This window comes from Erythrolamprus reginae, chromosome 4, assembly GCF_031021105.1.
Source record: "Erythrolamprus reginae isolate rEryReg1 chromosome 4, rEryReg1.hap1, whole genome shotgun sequence".
NCBI lineage: Eukaryota > Metazoa > Chordata > Lepidosauria > Squamata > Dipsadidae > Erythrolamprus > Erythrolamprus reginae.
In genome coordinates, this window is record NC_091953.1 from 4,660,475 (window position 1) to 4,678,762 (window position 18,288).

At 42.3% G+C, this 18,288-nt stretch overlaps 1 protein-coding gene across 3 annotated transcripts; it reads right to left on the minus strand.

Annotated features, from left to right (window-relative positions):
* Positions 1-278: 278 nt before the first annotated feature.
* CLNS1A (chloride nucleotide-sensitive channel 1A) lies at positions 279-18,288 on the minus strand. 3 transcript variants are annotated; one of them, XM_070749553.1, is made up of 7 exons: positions 18,086-18,288; positions 16,078-16,214; positions 13,837-13,944; positions 11,279-11,389; positions 4,539-4,712; positions 1,569-1,642; positions 279-1,028 (listed from the first exon to the last, which is right to left on the minus strand). In XM_070749553.1, exons 1-6 carry the CDS (start codon positions 18,286-18,288, stop codon positions 1,575-1,577), a joined length of 801 nt encoding a protein of 266 aa, XP_070605654.1. In that variant the 3' UTR covers positions 279-1,028; positions 1,569-1,574. The 3 variants fall into 3 exon arrangements, with proteins under 3 accessions (XP_070605654.1, XP_070605655.1, XP_070605656.1); XM_070749554.1 differs by having other exon boundaries at positions 13,837-13,941; positions 18,086-18,283; XM_070749555.1 differs by lacking the exon at positions 4,539-4,712 and having other exon boundaries at positions 13,837-13,941; positions 18,086-18,277.

Below are 18,288 nucleotides of genomic sequence, written 5' to 3' on the forward strand. Positions count from 1 at the left end.
AATCCACAGCAACTGAATTTAAATATGCCTGGGATAAACATATATCCGTCCTACAATAAAATACAGGAAATAGTATAAGGGCAAACTAGACAGACCATGAGGTCTTTTTCTGCCGTCAATCTTCTATGTTTCTAAGCTGAGGACTTCTTGTAGTGTGGCTACTTTAGGGATTGAGAAAATTTTCCCTATTTGAACACCAAGGTAAACACCAGTAGCTTTTAGCCTGAGCAGAAATGTGGAAAAACAATTAGGTTCCCTGCAATAAGCAAGCTAAGCAGCAAGATACAAAAATCATCTTTATTGAACCATCTCATTTTCATTTTCAGCAGAAATAACAAAAGTATTTTATCCGGACAGCAGAAGCGTCTGCTCGGTGCCAAAACGGGCCCTTAAAAGCATAATACAAGGTTCTTGGAGACATGGACCCAATTCTTTGCAGGGTTCCCCACAATTTCCTTGACTCTGCACCTCTTGTCGTAGCTCTAGCCACCTTAGATAATAGCATAATAATTCCTCTTGTGTGAACCTGGCTGTAGATAAACGAGCATTAAAACATACGGGAACAATTCCTGGAACCATCTAGAATTCTGTTCGAAGTTACAATTTTATTCCTTATCCTCTGGTACCTACAAGTTTGTCCAATGTTGGCAACTTTAAGATTTGTGGACTTCAACTCCTAGAATTTAAAACTTTGGGACTTTCAGCTCCCAGAATTCCCCAGAGAGCATGGCTGGCTGGGGAATTCTGGGAGTTGAAGTCCACTAATTTTAAATTTTGCACATGCCTGCTCTGGGATATCATGTAAAGGCTCTCCAAGCCATAATTAATTCTTTGACCAAGATATAACTTCCCCTGTGCGCGCCCGTGTGTGGCATCTTACGTGTGTGAAAAAAGTCAAGTCATGTTTTATAAGCACAGCGCTACAAAACCATTTACAGTCTTCATGTTTGGGTCTAATAGAAGAACTCGGTTCATTCTCGTAACCTTGTCAGTCTTAAGGAATCTTGCTTTGGAGATGCCAGGAGAATCTGAAAGACACAAAAAGTGGCATTTAAAGAAGAAAGGAAGGAAAGAAGGAAGAGTAGAGAGAGAGAGAGAAAGAAAGAAAGAAAAAAGAAAGCGAGAGAGAGAAAGGAAGGAAGGAAGAAATAGAGAAAAAGAAAGGGAGGGAGAAAGGAAAAGGAAAAAGAAAGGGAGGGAGAGAGAGAAAGAAAGGAAGGAAGAAATAGAGAAAAAGAAAGGGAGGGAGAAAGGAAAAGGAAAAAGAAAGGGAGGGAGAGAAAGGAAGGAAGGAAGGAATAGAGAAAAAGAAAGGGAGGGAGAAAGGAAAAGGAAAAAGAAAGGGAGGGAGAGAAATAAAGGAAGGAGGGAGAGAGACAGGAAAAAGAAAGAAAAGAAAGAAAGAAAAGAAAGAGAGAGGGAGGGAGGGAGGGAAGAAAGAGAAAGAAAGGGAAGAAAGAAAAAGAAAAAAAGAAAAAGAAAGAGAAAGAAGGAAGGAAGGAAGGAGAAAGGAAAAAAGAGAGAGAGAGAGAGAGAATTAGGAGGGTCAACTTGGCCATCGTTCCTACCTTCATTTAATGATCAACATCGGCATCTTCAAACTGTCCCGTAACTACTGGGGCTGCGTCCACTTCCATCCCATCTGAAAGCAGAAACAACAACAGAATGGAGATAGCACCACCACTTAGACTTATATACCGCTTCAAATTGCTTTACTGCTTCCTCTAAGTGGTTTACACAGTCAGCCTCTTGCGCCCCCCACATACGCTCTGGTTCCTCATTTTATCCACCGTGGAAGGATGGAAGGTTGAGTCAACCTTGAGCTGGTCAGGATCGAACTTCTGGAGGCAGGCAGAATTAGCCTGCAACACTGCATTCTAACACTAGGAAGGAAGGGAAGGGCAGTATCAATAGCACTTAAGACTTTACAGCACTTTCACAGCCCTCTCTAAGCAGTTTACAGAGTCAGCATATTGCTCTCAGCAATCTGGCTCCTCATTTAACCGAGCTCGGAAGGATGGAAGGCAGTCAACCTTGAGCTGGTCAGGATTGAACTCCTGACTGTGGGCAGAATTTGCTTGCAATTCTGCACTCTAACCAATGTGCCATCACAGCTCCTTCCTTCTTTCTTTCTTTCTTTCCTTCCTCCCTGTTGGAACAAACTTCCACCAAACGTGGTTGGTAAATCCACAGGAACTGAATTTAAACATGCCTGGGGTAAACATATAACCATCCTAAGATAAAAATACAGGAAATAATATAAGGGCAGACTAGATGGACCAGGAGGTCTTTTTCTGCCGTCAGACTTCTATGTTTCTATGTTCCACGCAGCTAGAATAGAAGCTTTAGTTCTTAACACCATGGGAAATTTGTCTTTTCCTGTAGTCTTAGGCGACCCCTGGGAAACAGCCATTCGACCCCCCCAAAGGGGTCCCGACCCCCAGGTAGAGAACCACTGCCCTAGACTTTTAAATCCAATATTCGCTCATTTCCATAATTCCAATAATCAGGGAGATTTACTGCATTTCACATAATCAGGTGGCAGTGCAGGTAATCCTCGATTTAAAACTGCTTTTTAGTGACTGTTTGAAGATCACTCCATGAAGAGTTGATAGATAAGTGGTCAAAGCAATGGAAACTGGAGGTCTTTTTCTGTCATCAATCTTCTATGTTTCCTTCCTTCCTTCCTCCCTCCCTCCCTTTCTCCCTCTTCTCTCCCTCCCTCCCTCCCTCTCCCTTCCTCTATTCAATTTAATAAATTTAGAAGTAGTGTATATATGATACATATATATTAAAATAATGAAAGATACTAAGTTGATATGAATTGAATGAATTTAGTAATATGAATGTATAAGGATAAATGTTTTATTTATTTTTTTATTTTCCTGGTGCTATGGCTTTTATTGATAAGGTTTTTTATTAAGAGTAATGGTTAAAATAAGGTTGTATAAGGGTTATTTTTTGCTCTTTTTAAATGTGTAAGAATAAGAACTATGGCTTAGTTTTCTTATTTTTTAAATATTAAGGATACTGTTTTGTAATAATTAAAGGAATATTAATGCTGGATATAATTTGAGGATAATTGGGTGTATCTGGATGACAAATGGAGGGAGATTGTGATCCCGCTGTATAGAGCGCTGGTGAGACCACACTTGGAATACTGTGCTCAGATCTGGAGACCTCACTTACAAAAAGAGATGGATAAAATTGAATGGGTCCAAAGACGGGCTACAAAAATGGTGAAAGGTCTTAAGCATAAAACTTATCAGAGAAGACTGATATGTTAAAGGGTTAAATAAAGTTCAGGAGGGAAGTGTTTTTAATAGGAAAGTGAACACAAGAACAAGGGGGCAGAATCTGAGATTAGTTGGGGGAAAGATCAGAAGCAACGTGAGAAAATATTATTTTACTGAAAGAGTAGTAGATGCTTGAAACAAAGAAAGAGTAAGGGAATGTGATTGATGCCAAAATTAAATAAGAGGGGAATTAAGAATTTGTCTATTGATAGAAACATAGAAACATAGAAGACTGACTGCAGAAAAGACCTCATGGTTCATCTAGTCTGCCCTTATACTATTTTCTGTATTTTATCTTACAATGGATATATGTTTATCCCAGGCATGTTTCAATTCAGTTACTGTGGATTTATCAACCACATCTGCTGGAAGTTTGTTCCAAGGACCTACTACTCTTTCAGTAAAATAATATTTTCTCATGTTGCTTTTGATCTTTCCCCCAACTAACTTCAGATTGTGTCCCCTTGTTCTTGTGTTCACTTTCCTATTAAAAACACTTCCCTCGTGGAACTTATTTAACCCTTTAACATATTTAAATGTTTTGATCCTGTCCCCCCTTTTCCTTCTGTCCTCCAGACTCTACAGATGGAGTTCATGAAGTCTTTCCTGATACGTTTTATGCTTAAGACCTTCCATCATTTTTGTAGCCAAATGGCAATCCAGTTTCCAACCCACCCAAAAGGAAAGGAGACCACGAGGAGAGGCTGAGCTTTGCAAAAACTGTTTGAAAGAAGAAAGAAAGGAAGGAAGGAAGGAGGGAGGGGGGGAGGGAGGGAGGGAGGGAGGGAGGGAGGGAGGGAGGGAGGAAGGAAGGAAGTCTTTCCTGATACGTTTTATGCTTAAGACCTTCCACCATTCTCGTAGCCCGTCTTTGGACCCGTTCAATTTTATCAATATCTTATTGTAGGTGAGGTCTCCAGAACTGAACATAGTATTATTCCAAATGTGGTCTCACCAGCGCTCCATACAGCAGGATCATAATCTCCCTCTTCCTGCATGTTATGCCTCTAGCTATGCAGCCAAGCATCCTATATAAGATTTACTAATTTGATGCTATTTTGTTGAAACCAAAGTGGATGGTATGTGTTTATTGTAAAGAATTTATGGGGGGAGAAAAATTAAAAAAATTATAACACCCCCCCTCCAAAAAAATAATAATATTTATTTATTTATTTTATTTTTTATTTTTTATTTAAAGCCTCCCAAGATCTCTCCAGGGAAGCTGCAAGCGGAATCCGTTACCTTCGAAATCCCTCAGGGTCTCTTCCGTCCTCACCCCTGCCATGTGGTACTGGGTGCTGACGGACTGGGCCAGCATGCCCTCCAGCCGCTCCAAGGTGGCCTGACCCTCGGTGGTTAAACGCGACAAGCCTTCCTCGTAGGTGCAGAAGGACGGGATGTCGCCTTGGCCGATTTCTGCGCCAAGAACAAAATCCAAAATGCAGGTTAGCCCTTTTTTTTTTAAAAAAAAAAGCAGGGGGTCCCAAACTTGTGGGCCGCGGCTTAATCACCACGGAGCCACATGAGTGGGCGGCCGGAAACCGTACGTCCGTGCAGGGCCTTGAGAATATAATTCTTTATCGGCCAAGTGTGATTGGACACACAAGGAATTTGTCTTTGGTGCATATGTGCTCAGTGTACAAACAAGTTTCTGTAATTTAGAATAGAATAGGAAATAGAATAGAATAAGAATAGAATTAGTATAGAATAAGAATAGAATAGAATAGAATTAGAATAGATTAGAATTACAGTGATCCCCCGATTATCGCGAGGGTTCCGTTCCAAGACCCCTTGCGATAATTGTAAACTCGCGATGTAGCGGCACGGAAGTAAAAACACCATCTGCGCATGCGCGTCCTGTTTTCCATGGCCGCACATGCGCAGATGGTGGAGTTTGCGTGTGGGCGGCGGGGAAGACCCCTTCGGCCGCCCAACAGCTGATCTGCTCCCCAGCGCGGCAGCAGCGAGGAGCCGAAGATGCGGTTTCCCCGTTGCCCAGGCAACGGGGAAACCCCAAGATCGCTTGCCGCTTGCCCGTTCGCCCGCCCGCCCGGCTCCTCGCTGCTGCGGCGCTGCAAGCGAGCAGCCGGGCGGGCGGGCAAGCGGCAAGCGATCTTGGGGTTTCCCCTTTGCCTGGGCAACGGGGAAACCCCAAGATCGCTTGCCGCTTGCCCGCTCGCCCGCCCGCCCGGCTGCTCGCTTGCAGCAGCTGAGTCCTGAAGCCAGACGGCAAAGGCGAACTTCCGCGTTTGGCTTCGGGACTCAGCTGGGAAGCGGCGCTGGGGTTTCCCCACCGCCCACGCAAACTCCTCGCTGCCGCTCGCCCGCCCTTCGCCCGCCCACGCCGTTTGCTCGCGCCGCTTCCCAGCTGAGTCCTGAAGCCAGACGGCAAAGGCGAACTTCCACGTTTGGCTTCGGGACTCAGCTGGGAAGCGGCGCTGGGGTCTTACTGGCCGCCCACGCAAAGGGGAAACCCCGGCTCCTCGCTGATGCCCGCCGCTCGCCCTCCCGCCAGCAAGAGGGGGAAGACCCAGGGAAGCCGCCCAGCAGCTGATCTGCCCGGGGAACGCAAACTCCACCATCTACGCATGCGTGGCCAAAGAAAAAAGGGGCGTGCATGCGCAGATGGTGTTTTTACTTCCGGGTGGAAAAATCGCGATATAGCGATTAGCAATGATCGAGAGCGCGAAACTCGGGGGATCACTGTATAATAGATTAGAATAGAAAATGAATAGAATTAGAACAAAATTAGAATAGAATAGAATTAGAATAGATTAGAATAGAAAAAGAATAGAATTACAACAAAATTAGAATAGAATTAGAACAGAATAGAATTGGAATAGAATAGAATTAGAATAGAATACAATAGAATTAGAATTAGAGTAGAATAGAATAAGAATTGAATTAGAAGAGAATAAGAATAGAATAGAATTAGAATAGAAAAAGAACAAAATTAGAATAGAATCAGAACAGAATACAATTAGAATATAATTAAAATAGAATTAGAATAGAATAGAATTAAAATAGAATAAGAATAGAATAGAATTAGAATTAGAGTAAAATAGAATAGAATAAGAATTGAATTGAATTAGAATTGAATTAGAACAGAATAAGAATAGAATAGAATTAGAATAGAAAAAGAATAGAATTAGAACAAAATTAGAATAGAATTAGAACAGAATAGAATTAGAATAGAATTAAAATAGAATTAGAATAGAATAGAATTAGAATTAGAATAGAATAGAATAAGAATTGAATTAGAATTGAATTAGAACAGAATAAGAATAGAATAGAATTTTTTATTGGCCGAGTGTGATTGGACACACAAGGAATTTGTCTTGATGCAGATGCTCTCAGTGTACATAAAAGAAAAGAGACATCTGTCAAGAATCATGAGGTAAATAGCACCTAATGATTGTCATAGGGGTCAAATAAGCAATCAGGAAAGAATCAATATTAATAAAAATCTTAAGGATACAAGCAACGTTACAGTCATATAGTCATAAGTGGGAGGAAATGGGTGATAGGAATGATGAGAAAAAACTCGTAGTCATAGTTTGACAGTGTTGAGGGAATTATTTGTTTAGCTGAGTGAGAGCGTTCCGGAAAAAACTGTTTTTGTGTCTAGTTGTCTTGGTGTACGGTGCTCTGTGGTGACGTTTTGAGGGTAGGAGTTGAAACAGTTTGTGTCCAGGATGTGAGGGGAGAGTGAGAGCTGCTGGGACCTGTTGACCGCCGGCCTCTCCTGGAGCCAAATCAGAAGAGGAGGACAAGAAATGGGGGCCAGGGTTAGAGGCATCATGGCAACCCGAGGGCTCTGAGGGGGAATAGGACTGGGGGGGCAGGGTTAAAAGTAGAGACAGGGGTGGAGTCTGGGCTGTCCGTCAGCCCTCAGGTGGAGAGTCAACCGCCCCCAGGTCTGGAGGCGGCTGAAGATGAAGAGGAGGAACAGCTGGGTGGTCCTGTGCCTGATGCGCCAAACCACAGGGTCAGCATCAAAGCAACATAAAAGCCCTGAGGGAGAAGAGAGTCCAATTGCCCCATTTGGGACATTAATCAATGAATCTCCCCCCCCTTTTTTTTGGCCCCTTGGCAGAGATATACAGTGACCGATTATGTCCCACAAAGTTGGCCTTCTCTGGGTCCCGTCAACGAAACAATGGGACCCAGGGGAAGAGCCTTCTCTGTGGTGGCCCCGACTCTCTGGAATCAACCCCCCCTGGAGATTAGAACTGCCCCCACCCTCTTGCCTCTCGCAAGCTCTTAAAAACCAACCTTTGTCACCAGGCATGGGGAAATTGATTCCCCTCGGCTGCCTCCGTTTTATGCATGGTTTGTTTGGGTTGCATGATTGTTTTTAATTAAGGGTTTTTAAAACTGGTTTTTTTGCTTTTAACATTGGATTTGTGTTTTGCATTACTGTTGTGAGCCGCTCTGAGTCTTCGGAGAGGGGTGGCATACAAATCTAATATATTATTATTATTATTATTATTATTATTATTATTATTATTATTATATTACCTATAAAGCCCTACATGGCTCTGAGTCTTCGGAGAGGGGTGGCATACAAATCTAATAAATTATTATTATTATTATTATTATTATTATTATTATTATTATTATATTACCTATAAAGCCCTACGTGGCTCTGAGGCTTCGGAGAGGGGTGGCATGCAAATCTAATAAATAATAATAATAATAATAATAATTATTATTATTATTATTATTATTATTATTATTATTATTATTATTATATTACCTATAATGCCCTACGTGGCTCAGGGCCAGACTATTTACCTCCCAGAGACCAATAAGAGCACACAGAGTTGGTCTCCTCCAGGTCCCATCGACTAAACAATGCAGGTTGGCGGGGCTGCAGGGGAGGGTCTTCTCTGTGGCTGCCCCGGCTCTATAAAATCAACTCTGCCTCCTGAGGTCCGTACTGCTCCCACCCTACTGGCCTTCCGTAAGGCCACAAAGACCTGGCTTTGCTGGCAGGCCTGGGGGGCCCCATGAATTAACAACTATCATGGCCAAATTGTATGAATGGTACGCATGCGTGTTGTCTTGATTGTCTAATTATGGGTTTTTAAATCAGGGTTTTATAGTTTTAGATTGTATCTTGACTTCTTTTTATTGTTTTTGTATACTGCTCAAAAAATAAAGGGAACACTTAAAGAACAGAATATAACTCCAAGTCAATCAAACCTCTGTGAAATCAAACTGTCCATTTAGGAAGCAACCCTGATTGACCATCAATTTCATTTTGTTGTCAGCACATTGACCTTTGTACAGAACAAAGTATTCAATGAGAATATTGCATTTATTCAGATCTAGGATGGGTTCTTGGAGTGTTCCCTTTATTTTTTTTGAGCAGTATATTTATATTGTTATTGTAAGCCACCCTGAGTCCTTCAAAATTGGGCAGAATAGAAGTATGTATGTATGTATGTATGTATGTATGTATAAATACATACGTACATACATACATACAAAACTGCACAAAATTGCACAAATCTGGAAGCAAGAAAAGACTCCAAGTGAAGAGATGGTGATTAAGAAAATGTTAGACTGCGCCAAATTAAGCAAATTAACATATGAAATGCAAAATCAACAAAATAAGAACTACTATAGAGTGTGGGAGAAATTGTACAGTTGGATAGGGGGGGGAAGGGGGGGGGAAACTAGCATTAAAGTGTTGGTCATGACCTTTAAAGCCCTACATGGCATTGGACCACAGTACCTCCGGAACCGCCTGCTACCGCACGAATCCCAGCGGCCAATAAGGTCCCACAGAGTTGGCCTTCTCCGGGTCCCGTCGACAAAACAATGTCGTCTGGCGGGCCCCAGGGGAAGAGCCTTCTCTGTGGCGGCCCCGGCCCTCTGGAATCAACTCCCCCCGGAGATTAGAACTGCTCCCACCCTCCTTGTCTTCCGTAAACTACTTAAGACCCACCTATACCCCCAGGCATGGGGGATTTGAGACACCTTTCCCCCAGGCTTACTATAATTTATGTTTGGTATGTATGTGCTGTTTGGTTTTTAATTATGATAGGGTTTTTAGTTTCTTTTTTAATATTAGATTTGTGCCAGTATAATATTGTTTTTATCGTTGTTGTGAGCCGCCCCGACTCTTCGGAGAGGGGCGGCATACAAATCTAATAAATTATTATTATTATTATTATTATTATTATTATTAATTATTATTATTAAAGGAATATAATGTATTGAAAACAGAATTGTAAAATATCAACTATTATGTATATAGGAAAATGTAAATGTTTAATGTTGTTTGTATGTTGGTTTGTTAGTAAAATAAAAAAAATAATTAAAAAAAGTATGTATGTATGTATGTATGTATGTATAAATAAATAAATACATACATACATACATACATACATACATAACTGCACGTTAATGGGGATCTAATTTGGATCGAGGTCAAATGGGAAACAGACTCAGACTCAGCTCCGACAAGACGGAGTGACTATGGGTTCTGCCTCCCAAGGACACTTCCATCTGTCCGTCCATCACGCTGGGGGTGGAGCTTTTGACCCCCTCAGAGAGGGTCCGCAACTTGGGCGTCCTTCCTCGATCCACAGCTGACTTTGGACCATCATCTTTCGGCCGTGGTGAGGGGGGCGTTTGCCCAGGTTCGCCTGGTGCACCAGCTGCGACCCTATCTGGACAGGGAGTCATTGCTCACAGTCACTCATGCCCTCATCACCTCGAGGTCCGACTACTGCAACGCTCTCTACATGGGGCTACCTTTGAAGAGCGTTCAGAAACGGCAAATCGTGCAAAAGGCAGCTGCATGAGTGGTCATGGGCCTTCTCAGGTATGCCCACGTCTCCCCAGCACTCTGCGGACTACACTGGCTGGGCATTGGTTTCCGGACGCAATTCAAAGTGTTGGTTATGACTTATAAAGCCGTACATGGCATTGGACCAGATTACTTATGGGACCGCCTCCTGCCGTATGAATCTCAGCGACCGATTAGGTCCCACAGAGTCGGCCTTTTCCAGGTCCCGTCAACTAGGCAATGTCACTTATTTATTTTTCTATCTATCTATCTATCTATCTATCTATCTATCTATCTATCTATCTATCTATCTATCTATCTATCTATCTATCTATCTATCTATCTGGGATAAACATATATCCATTGTAAGATGAAATACAGGAAATAGCATAAGGGCAGACTAGATGGACCATGAGGTCTTTTTCTGCCGTCAGACTTCTATGTTTCTATGTTTCTATCTGTCTGTCTGTCTATAAGATTTGTATGCCGCCCCTCTCCATAGACTCGGGGCAGCTAACAACAATAATAAAACAGCATATGACAAATCTAATATTTAAAATTACTAAAAAACCCTTATTAAAAACCAAACATACACACAAACATACCATGCATAAATTGTATAGCCCTAGGGGGGAAGGGAATATCTCAGTCCCCCCATGCCTGACGAGAGGTGGGTTTTAAGGAGCTTACGAAAGGCGAGGAGAGTGGGGGCAATTCTGATCTCTGGGGGGGAGTTGGTTCCAGAGGGTCGGGGCCGCCACAGAGAAGGCTCTTCCCTTGGGTCCCGCCTAACGACATTGTTTAGTCGACGGGACCCGGAGAAGGCCAACTCTGTGGGACCTAACTGGTCGCTGGGATTCGTGCGGCAGAAGGCGGTCCCGGAGATATTCTGCTTGGCGGGACCAAGGGGCAGAGCCTTCTCTGTGAGGGCCCCGGGCCTCTGGAATCAGCTCCCCCCAGAGATCCACACTGCCCCCAGCCTCCTCGCCTTCCACAAGAGTCTCAAGACTCATCTATGCCGCCAGGCTTGGGGCCATGAGACCTAGCCCCCTGGCCAAACAAATGTAGTGTATGTTTGTCATGTGAATTACAATGACTGAATTTTAACACTATTAGGGTTTTAGATTAACTGTTTTTAAATAAATAAAATGATTGGCACATCCCACACATCCCCACTCACCGTGAGCCTCGACGTCATATTCCTCGCCATCGTAATTGCCATCGGAGTCTGAGTCTTCTGGGTCGGGGTGCAGGGCCTGGCATTCACACATGGCGGTGAACATGGCTTCCACTAGGTTAAAGCACAAAGCATAAAATTGATCTTCTTTTTTTAATGATTTATTTATTCATTTTTTTTAAAAAAATGATCACAATAATGGAGAGTTCTAGTCCCACTTTAGGCATGAAAGCCGTGTTTGGGCCAATCACCCGGAGGCAGTGAGTTCCAGTCCCGCCTTAGGCATGAAACTTGGCTAGTTGACTTGGGGCCAATCACCAGGAGGCAGTGAATTTTAGTCCTGTCCTAGGCATGAAAGCCAGCTGGGTGACTGACTGACTGACTGACTGACTGACTGACTGACTGACTTACTTATTTTGTCCAATACATAATGAGGGTTTTAGTGGGTATATATATATGGGCAGTAGGAAAAGCAAGTAGGATGCTTGGCTGCATAGCTAGAGGTATAACAAGCAGGAAGAGGGAGATTATGATCCCGCTATATAGAGTGCTGGTGAGACCACATTTGGAATAATACTGTGTTCAGTTCTGGAGACCTCACCTACAAAAAGATATTGACAAAATTGAACGGGTCGAAAGACGGGCTACAAGAATGGTGGAAGGTCTTAAGCATAAAACGTATCAGGAAAGACTTAATGAACTCAATCTGTGTAGTCTGGAGGACAGAAGGAAAAGGGGGGACAGGATCGAAACATTTAAATATGTTAAAGGGTTAAATAAGGTTCAGGAGGGAAGTGTTTTTAATAGGAAAGTGAACACAAGAACAAGGGGGCATAATCTGAGGTCAGTTGGGGGAAAGATCAAAAGCAACGTGAGAAAATATTATTTCACTGAAAGAGTAGTAGATCCTTGGAACAAACTTCCAGCAGATGTGGTTGTTAAATCCACAGTAACTGAATTTAAACATGCCTGGGATAAACATATATCCATTGTAAGATAAAATACAGGAAATAGTATAAGGGCAGACTAGATGGACCATGAGGTCTTTTTCTGCCGTCAGTCTTCTATGTTTCTGTTTCTATATACACATAGTGAAATACATGATGAAGGTTATAGAGGAGATACTCATAGTAAAATATATCTAAGAAAGAATAGAAAAGATCTAGTAATAGAACATATCAATGAAAGAGTAGAAGAAGAGATATAGGAATAGAAGAAAGGTATAGGAGATATAGGAGAGCAATAGGACAGGGGACGGAAGGCACTCTAGTGCACTTGTACTCGCCCCTTACTGACCTCGTAGGAATCTGGATAGGTCAACCGTAGATAATCTAAGGGTAAAGTGTTGGGGGTTTGGGGATGACACTACGGAGTCCGGTAATGAGTTCCACACTTCGACAACTCGGTTACTGAAGTCGTATTTTTTACAGTCAAGTTTGGAGCGGTTAATATTAAGTTTAAATCTGTTGTGTGCTCTTGTGTTGTTGTGGTTGAAGCTGAAGTAGTCGCCGACAGGCAGGAAGTTGCAACATATGATCTTGTGGGCAATACTTAGATCTTGTTTAAGGCGTCTTAGTTCTAAACTTTCTAGGCCCAGGATTGAAAGTCTAGTCTCGTAGGGTGTTCTGTTTCGAGTCAATCACCAGGAGATGGACAGTTCTAGTCCTGCTTTAGCTATAAAAACCAGCTGGGTGATTTTGGGTCAGAATGTCTTTCCAACGCAGGGTTGTTGTAGTAAGGAAATTAGGAGAAGAAAGGTGTACTGGCTTACATTTGCCTCTTTGAGTTATTTGTGACAATAATAAAAGGTGGGATATGAATGAATGAATGAATGAATCAATGAATGAATCAATGAATGAATCAATGAATGAACGAATGAAATGAATGAATGAATGAATCAATCAATCAATCAATGAACGAATGAAATGAATGAATGAATGAATCAATCAGTCAATGAACGAATGAAATGAATGAATGAATGAATAAATCAATGAATGAACGAATGAAATGAATGAACGAATGAAATGAATGAATGAATGAACGAATGTAATGAATGAATGAATGAAATGAATGAATGAATGAACGAACGAAATGAATGAATGAATAAATCAATGAATGAATGAAATGAATGAATGAATCAATGAATGAACGAATGAAATGAATGAATGAATGAATAAATGAATGAATGAACAAATGAAATGAATGAATGAATCAATGAATGAATCAATGAATGAATGAATGAAATGAATGAATGAATCAATGAATGAACGAATGAAATGAATGAATCAATGAATGAACGAATGAAATGAATGAATGAATCAATGAATGAATCAATGAATGAACGAATTAATGAATTAATTAATGAATGAATCACTGAATGAACGAATGAAATGAATGAATGAATGAATGAATCAATCAATCAATCAATCAATGAACAAATGAAATGAACGAATGAATGATCAATCCATATGGGCTTGACTCTCTCCCTCCCCTCACCCAGGATATATTCTCTATGCCAAAACCCTTGTGATCTTAGTTTCTCATCTTTTTTTCCTACTTACACGCGGATTTGTCGCTGGGTACAAATCGGAATTCCGAGATAGGCTCAAGCTCGTTGTCGCTCTCCTCCTCTTCCTCCTCCGGAATGGGATTTTCTATGGATTCTTCTACTAAGAAAGCAAAAAATGAAGAGGCAGGTGAAGGAACCTGGCATTCCTCCAAGGAAGTAGGACCAACTGGGATTGTCTGCTGGTCTTCTCCAGCAAAGACAGCTTAATAGCCAGGGAGAATCACTAAAACCCAATAACTGGGTGTAGCTTATTATTTATTAGATTTGTATGCCGCCCCTCTCCGCAGGCTCGGGGCGGCTCACAACAATAATAAAACAATGTATAACAAATCTAATAATTAAAAGTTATAAAAAACCCTTATTAAAAAGCAAAACATACACACAAACATACCATACATGAATTGTATAGGCCCGAGGGAGATGTCTCAATTTCCCCATGCCTGACGGCAGAGGTGGGTTTTAAGGAGTTTACGAAAGGCAAGGAGGGTGGGGGCAATTCTAATCTCTGGGGGGAGCTGGTTCCAGAGGGTCGGAGTCGCCACAGAGAAGGCTCTTCCCCTGGGTCCCGCCTAACAACATTGTTTAGTTGACGGGACCCGGAGAAGGCCAACTCTGTGGGACCTAACTGGTCGCTGGGATTCGTGCGGCAGAAGGGGATCCCGTAGATATTCTGGCCCGATGCCATGAAGGGCTTTATAGGTCATAACCAACACTTTGAATTGTGACCGGAAACTGATCGGCAACCAATGCAGACTGCGGAGTGTTGGTGTAACATGGGCATACTTGGGAAAGCCCATGATTGCTCTCGCAGCTGCATTTTGCACGATCTGAAGTTTCCGAACGCTTTTCAAAGGTAGCCCCATGTAGAGACCGTTACAGTAGTCGAACCTCGAGGTGATGAGGGCATGAGTGACTGTGAGCATATACAATTATACAATTTATACAATTATACAATTAATAATTTATAAAATTATACAATTTTAGTTTCCAATGTAAGAAATGAAAAAAAAGGGAGGCCAACAGAAAGTAAGAGAGAGAGGGAGAGAGAGAGAGATAGAGAAAGAAAGAAAGAAAAGAAAGAGATAATGAAAAGGAGAGAAGAGGAAAGAAAGAGAAAAAGGGTAGTGAGGTAAATAGAAATTCAAGAGAATAAAGGGCTAGAGAAGAGAGAGAGAAAGAAAGAAAAAAGAAAGAGAAAGAGAAGAAAAAGAAAAAGAGAGAAGGAGGCAAAGTCCCAAAGGTGCTTTTTTCAAGAGGCAACTGGACTTTCTGGTTTTTCTTTGAAGACATTTCACCCCTCTTCCAAGTAGCTTCTTCAGTTCTAACAGGATGGTGGGGAACGGAAGCTAAAGTTGTTCCTGGATGAGAAGCGAAATGTCCTTAAAGAAAAATGAGGAAATCCAGTTGAAAAAGCATGTTTAGGACAACCATGATGTGGATGATGGAGAATCTCCACAGACATCGAGGGAGGCAAAGAGGAGATTCAAGAGACTAAAGGACGAGGAATAAAGAGGTTGAGGTGGGTCAAATGAGGACCCAGATTGTTTGGGGCAAGAGACTGACGTTGTAAACTGCTTTAAGAGCAATGTAAAGCAGTATATAACTCTAAATGTTATTATGAAGAAGAGAAGGGAAGGAAGAGAAGGAGGGAGGGAAGAAGGGAGGAATGAAGGAAGGAGGGAGGGAGGGAAGGAAGGAAGAGAGGGAGGGAAGAAGGGAGGAAGGGAGGAAGGAGGGAGGGAGGGAAGGAAGAGAAGGAGGGAGGGAGGGAAGGAAGGAAGGAGGGAGGGAAGGAAGAGAAGGAGGGAGGGAGGAAAGGAAGGAAGAGAAGGAGGGAGGGAGGGAAGAAGGGAGGAATGAAGGAAGGAAGGAAGGAGGGAGGGAAGGAAGAGAAGGAGGGAGGGAAGAAGGGAGGAATGAATGAATGAATGAATGAATGAATGAAGGAAGGAGGGAGGGAGGAAGGGAAGGAAGGAAGGAAGGAAGGAAGGAAGGAAGGAAGGAACTGTGTTGGCGCAGTAGTTAGAATGCAGCATTGCAGGCTGACTCTGCCACTGCGAACAGTTCAATCCAGACTGGCTCAAAATTGACTCAGCCTTCCATCCTTCTGAGGTCAGTAAAAGGAGAACCTGCATTGCTGGGAGTGATAGGCTGACTTTGTAAACTGCTTAGAGAGGGCTGTAAAAGTGCCTCTGTATAAATCTAAGGGCCATTGACAACTAATCCAGCTTACCTTCAAACTTTGCATTCACCATGACGTACAAATGTTCCCGTGGATAGGTATTCAAATCCCTAGAGATGGCATGTAAGCTTATGATGGGATAGTCCAAGGAGAACCCAAGTCCTGAATCTGCTATCCATGACAGGCGACTAAGAATACAAAGCAACACAAAAAGAGAAGTTGTAACTGAGTTGATGAGAACAGAATTTGACACCAAACTACTCATAAATCACATTTCCCATCGATCTGAGCCATAAGAATCACATATTTGCTTTGGCTTTTTAAAAAGCTGCTACAGAATAAAACCTGGATCCAAGGCACAGATCCTAAATGGAAACAGGAGGCCGGAGTATTAGCCGGGATTACACAGAAGAGGGATTCGGTGCTGGGCAATCACCCAGCTCAACCCACCTCACGGAGTTGTCGTTGTGGAGAAAATAGGAGGAAGAAACTGTGTGATGTATCTTGAGTTATTTATAAAAATAATAAAGGCTGTATACGAAGAAAAAATAATTTAAAAAGATTTATTCCTCACTTTGAGTTTAGAAACACACCACCAAACCAATAAAATAAAGTTATCCACCGGACATTGTCTCAAATCACAGACTGTAAGTATCTAAAGCAAGAAGACCCATAACAATGATGGGGATGTTGGCAATTTTTACTAAGATCTCAGGCACACATCTTTAAGGGTTTACACATTTTTCCACCTATATCCTGAGATCACTTACCATTGCCATTATATTTATGGTAGCTGGAAGGCAGAAGCATTTACAAGTGGACACATGCCCAGCCTTCCAAGTCCAAGAAATCTTCAACCAGTACAGTGGATTATGGGAATTAAAGTCCCATATTTTGCCAAGTTTGAACAATACTGGGTTAAACTGCAAGGGTGCCACATGCTTGGACATTTATGAGCTTTTAATTATCCATCCAACCATCCATCTCGCATCTATCTATATCCCATCTATCTATATATTTTAACTACTGTATATCTATATCCTTTTCTATATCCTATCTATCTATCCTTCATCTATCAATCTATCCATCATCAATCCACCTGTCCATTCATCACCTATCAATCTGTCATCTATCTACCATACATCGTTAATCAATCATCTATCCATCCATCTCATCCATATCCCATCTATATATTGTAACTATATCTATATCCTCTCCTATATCCTATCGATCAATCACCAATCAATCAATCAATCATATACCTAGCTATCATCTATCCATCCATATTCCACCTATATCTTCTAACTATATCTATATCCTCTCCTATATCCTATCTATCCATCATCATTCAATCAATTATCTATCTACCTACTTAACTACCTACTTCCTATCTATCTATCTATCTATCAATCAATCATCTATCCATCCATATCCCATCTATATATTCTTACTATATCTATAGCCCCTCCTATAGCCTATCTACCTATCATCAATCAATAAATTATCTATCTACCCTACCTACCTATCCATCTATCCATCATCTAGTTATCTATCTATCCATCCATCTATCCATCTTCCTATCTACCTACCTACCTATTTAATCATCCATCTATATCCTACCTATATCCTATCTGCCTGCCTGGCTCTTTTTATTTTTACAAATCAAACTCAAGGCAGGCCGAGAACAGACCCAACCTACTTCCTTCCTCCCATTTTCCCCACAACAAAAAAACCCCTGTGAGTTTGCGGGTCGAGCCGAGAGGAAGAGGGGAGTTGCCCCAAAGTCATTCCGTTACTATGTTTAGATGAATGCAATCAGCGATCCGAGAGGAGCCGGGGGATCCCGTAGAAACGGCAAGGGGAGGGGGGCATTGTTACTGATTGAAGCTGCAGTTATATGGTGAAGCTGCAGCCGGCCCACATGGAGGGCGCCAGGTTGAAAAAATCGGCCGCTTTCTCTTCCTCCTCCGAAAAAAAGGCCAGTTTTATCCCTCGTATCCCTTCCAGTGGCAGGCAGTTCCGCAGGTCTCCTCGGGTATGTAATCTACGCCCTCCTCACCTCTCGGCGATGTAGAGGCTGCCGGTGCCCAGGCCGCGTCCCGAGAGCACGGCCTCCGTACCGGGTTGCCGTAGCCGGATCCCCTCGCTCGGCTCCGGGATGCGCTTCATGAAGCTCATCGCGAGCGCGAGGCCTTGCCCGAGCCGGGAGACACAGGAAGTACAACCCCGAGACGCTTCACCGTTTCCTTCCGACGTCACCAT

What these genes read in the sequence shown, in the direction of transcription:
- CLNS1A (XM_070749553.1), bottom strand. Translation starts at nt 18,288, where the DNA reads ATGGTGACGTCGGAAGGAAACGGTGAAGCGTCTCGGGGTTGTACTTCC. An exon ending in ACCCAGCGACAAATCCGCGT is followed by an intron (nt 11,390 to 13,836) that starts GTAAGTAGGAAA and finishes GCTTTAACCTAG; the next exon opens with TGGAAGCCATGTTCACCGCC. An exon ending in ATATGACGTCGAGGCTCACG is followed by an intron (nt 4,713 to 11,278) that starts GTGAGTGGGGAT and finishes TTCTTGGCGCAG; the next exon opens with AAATCGGCCAAGGCGACATC.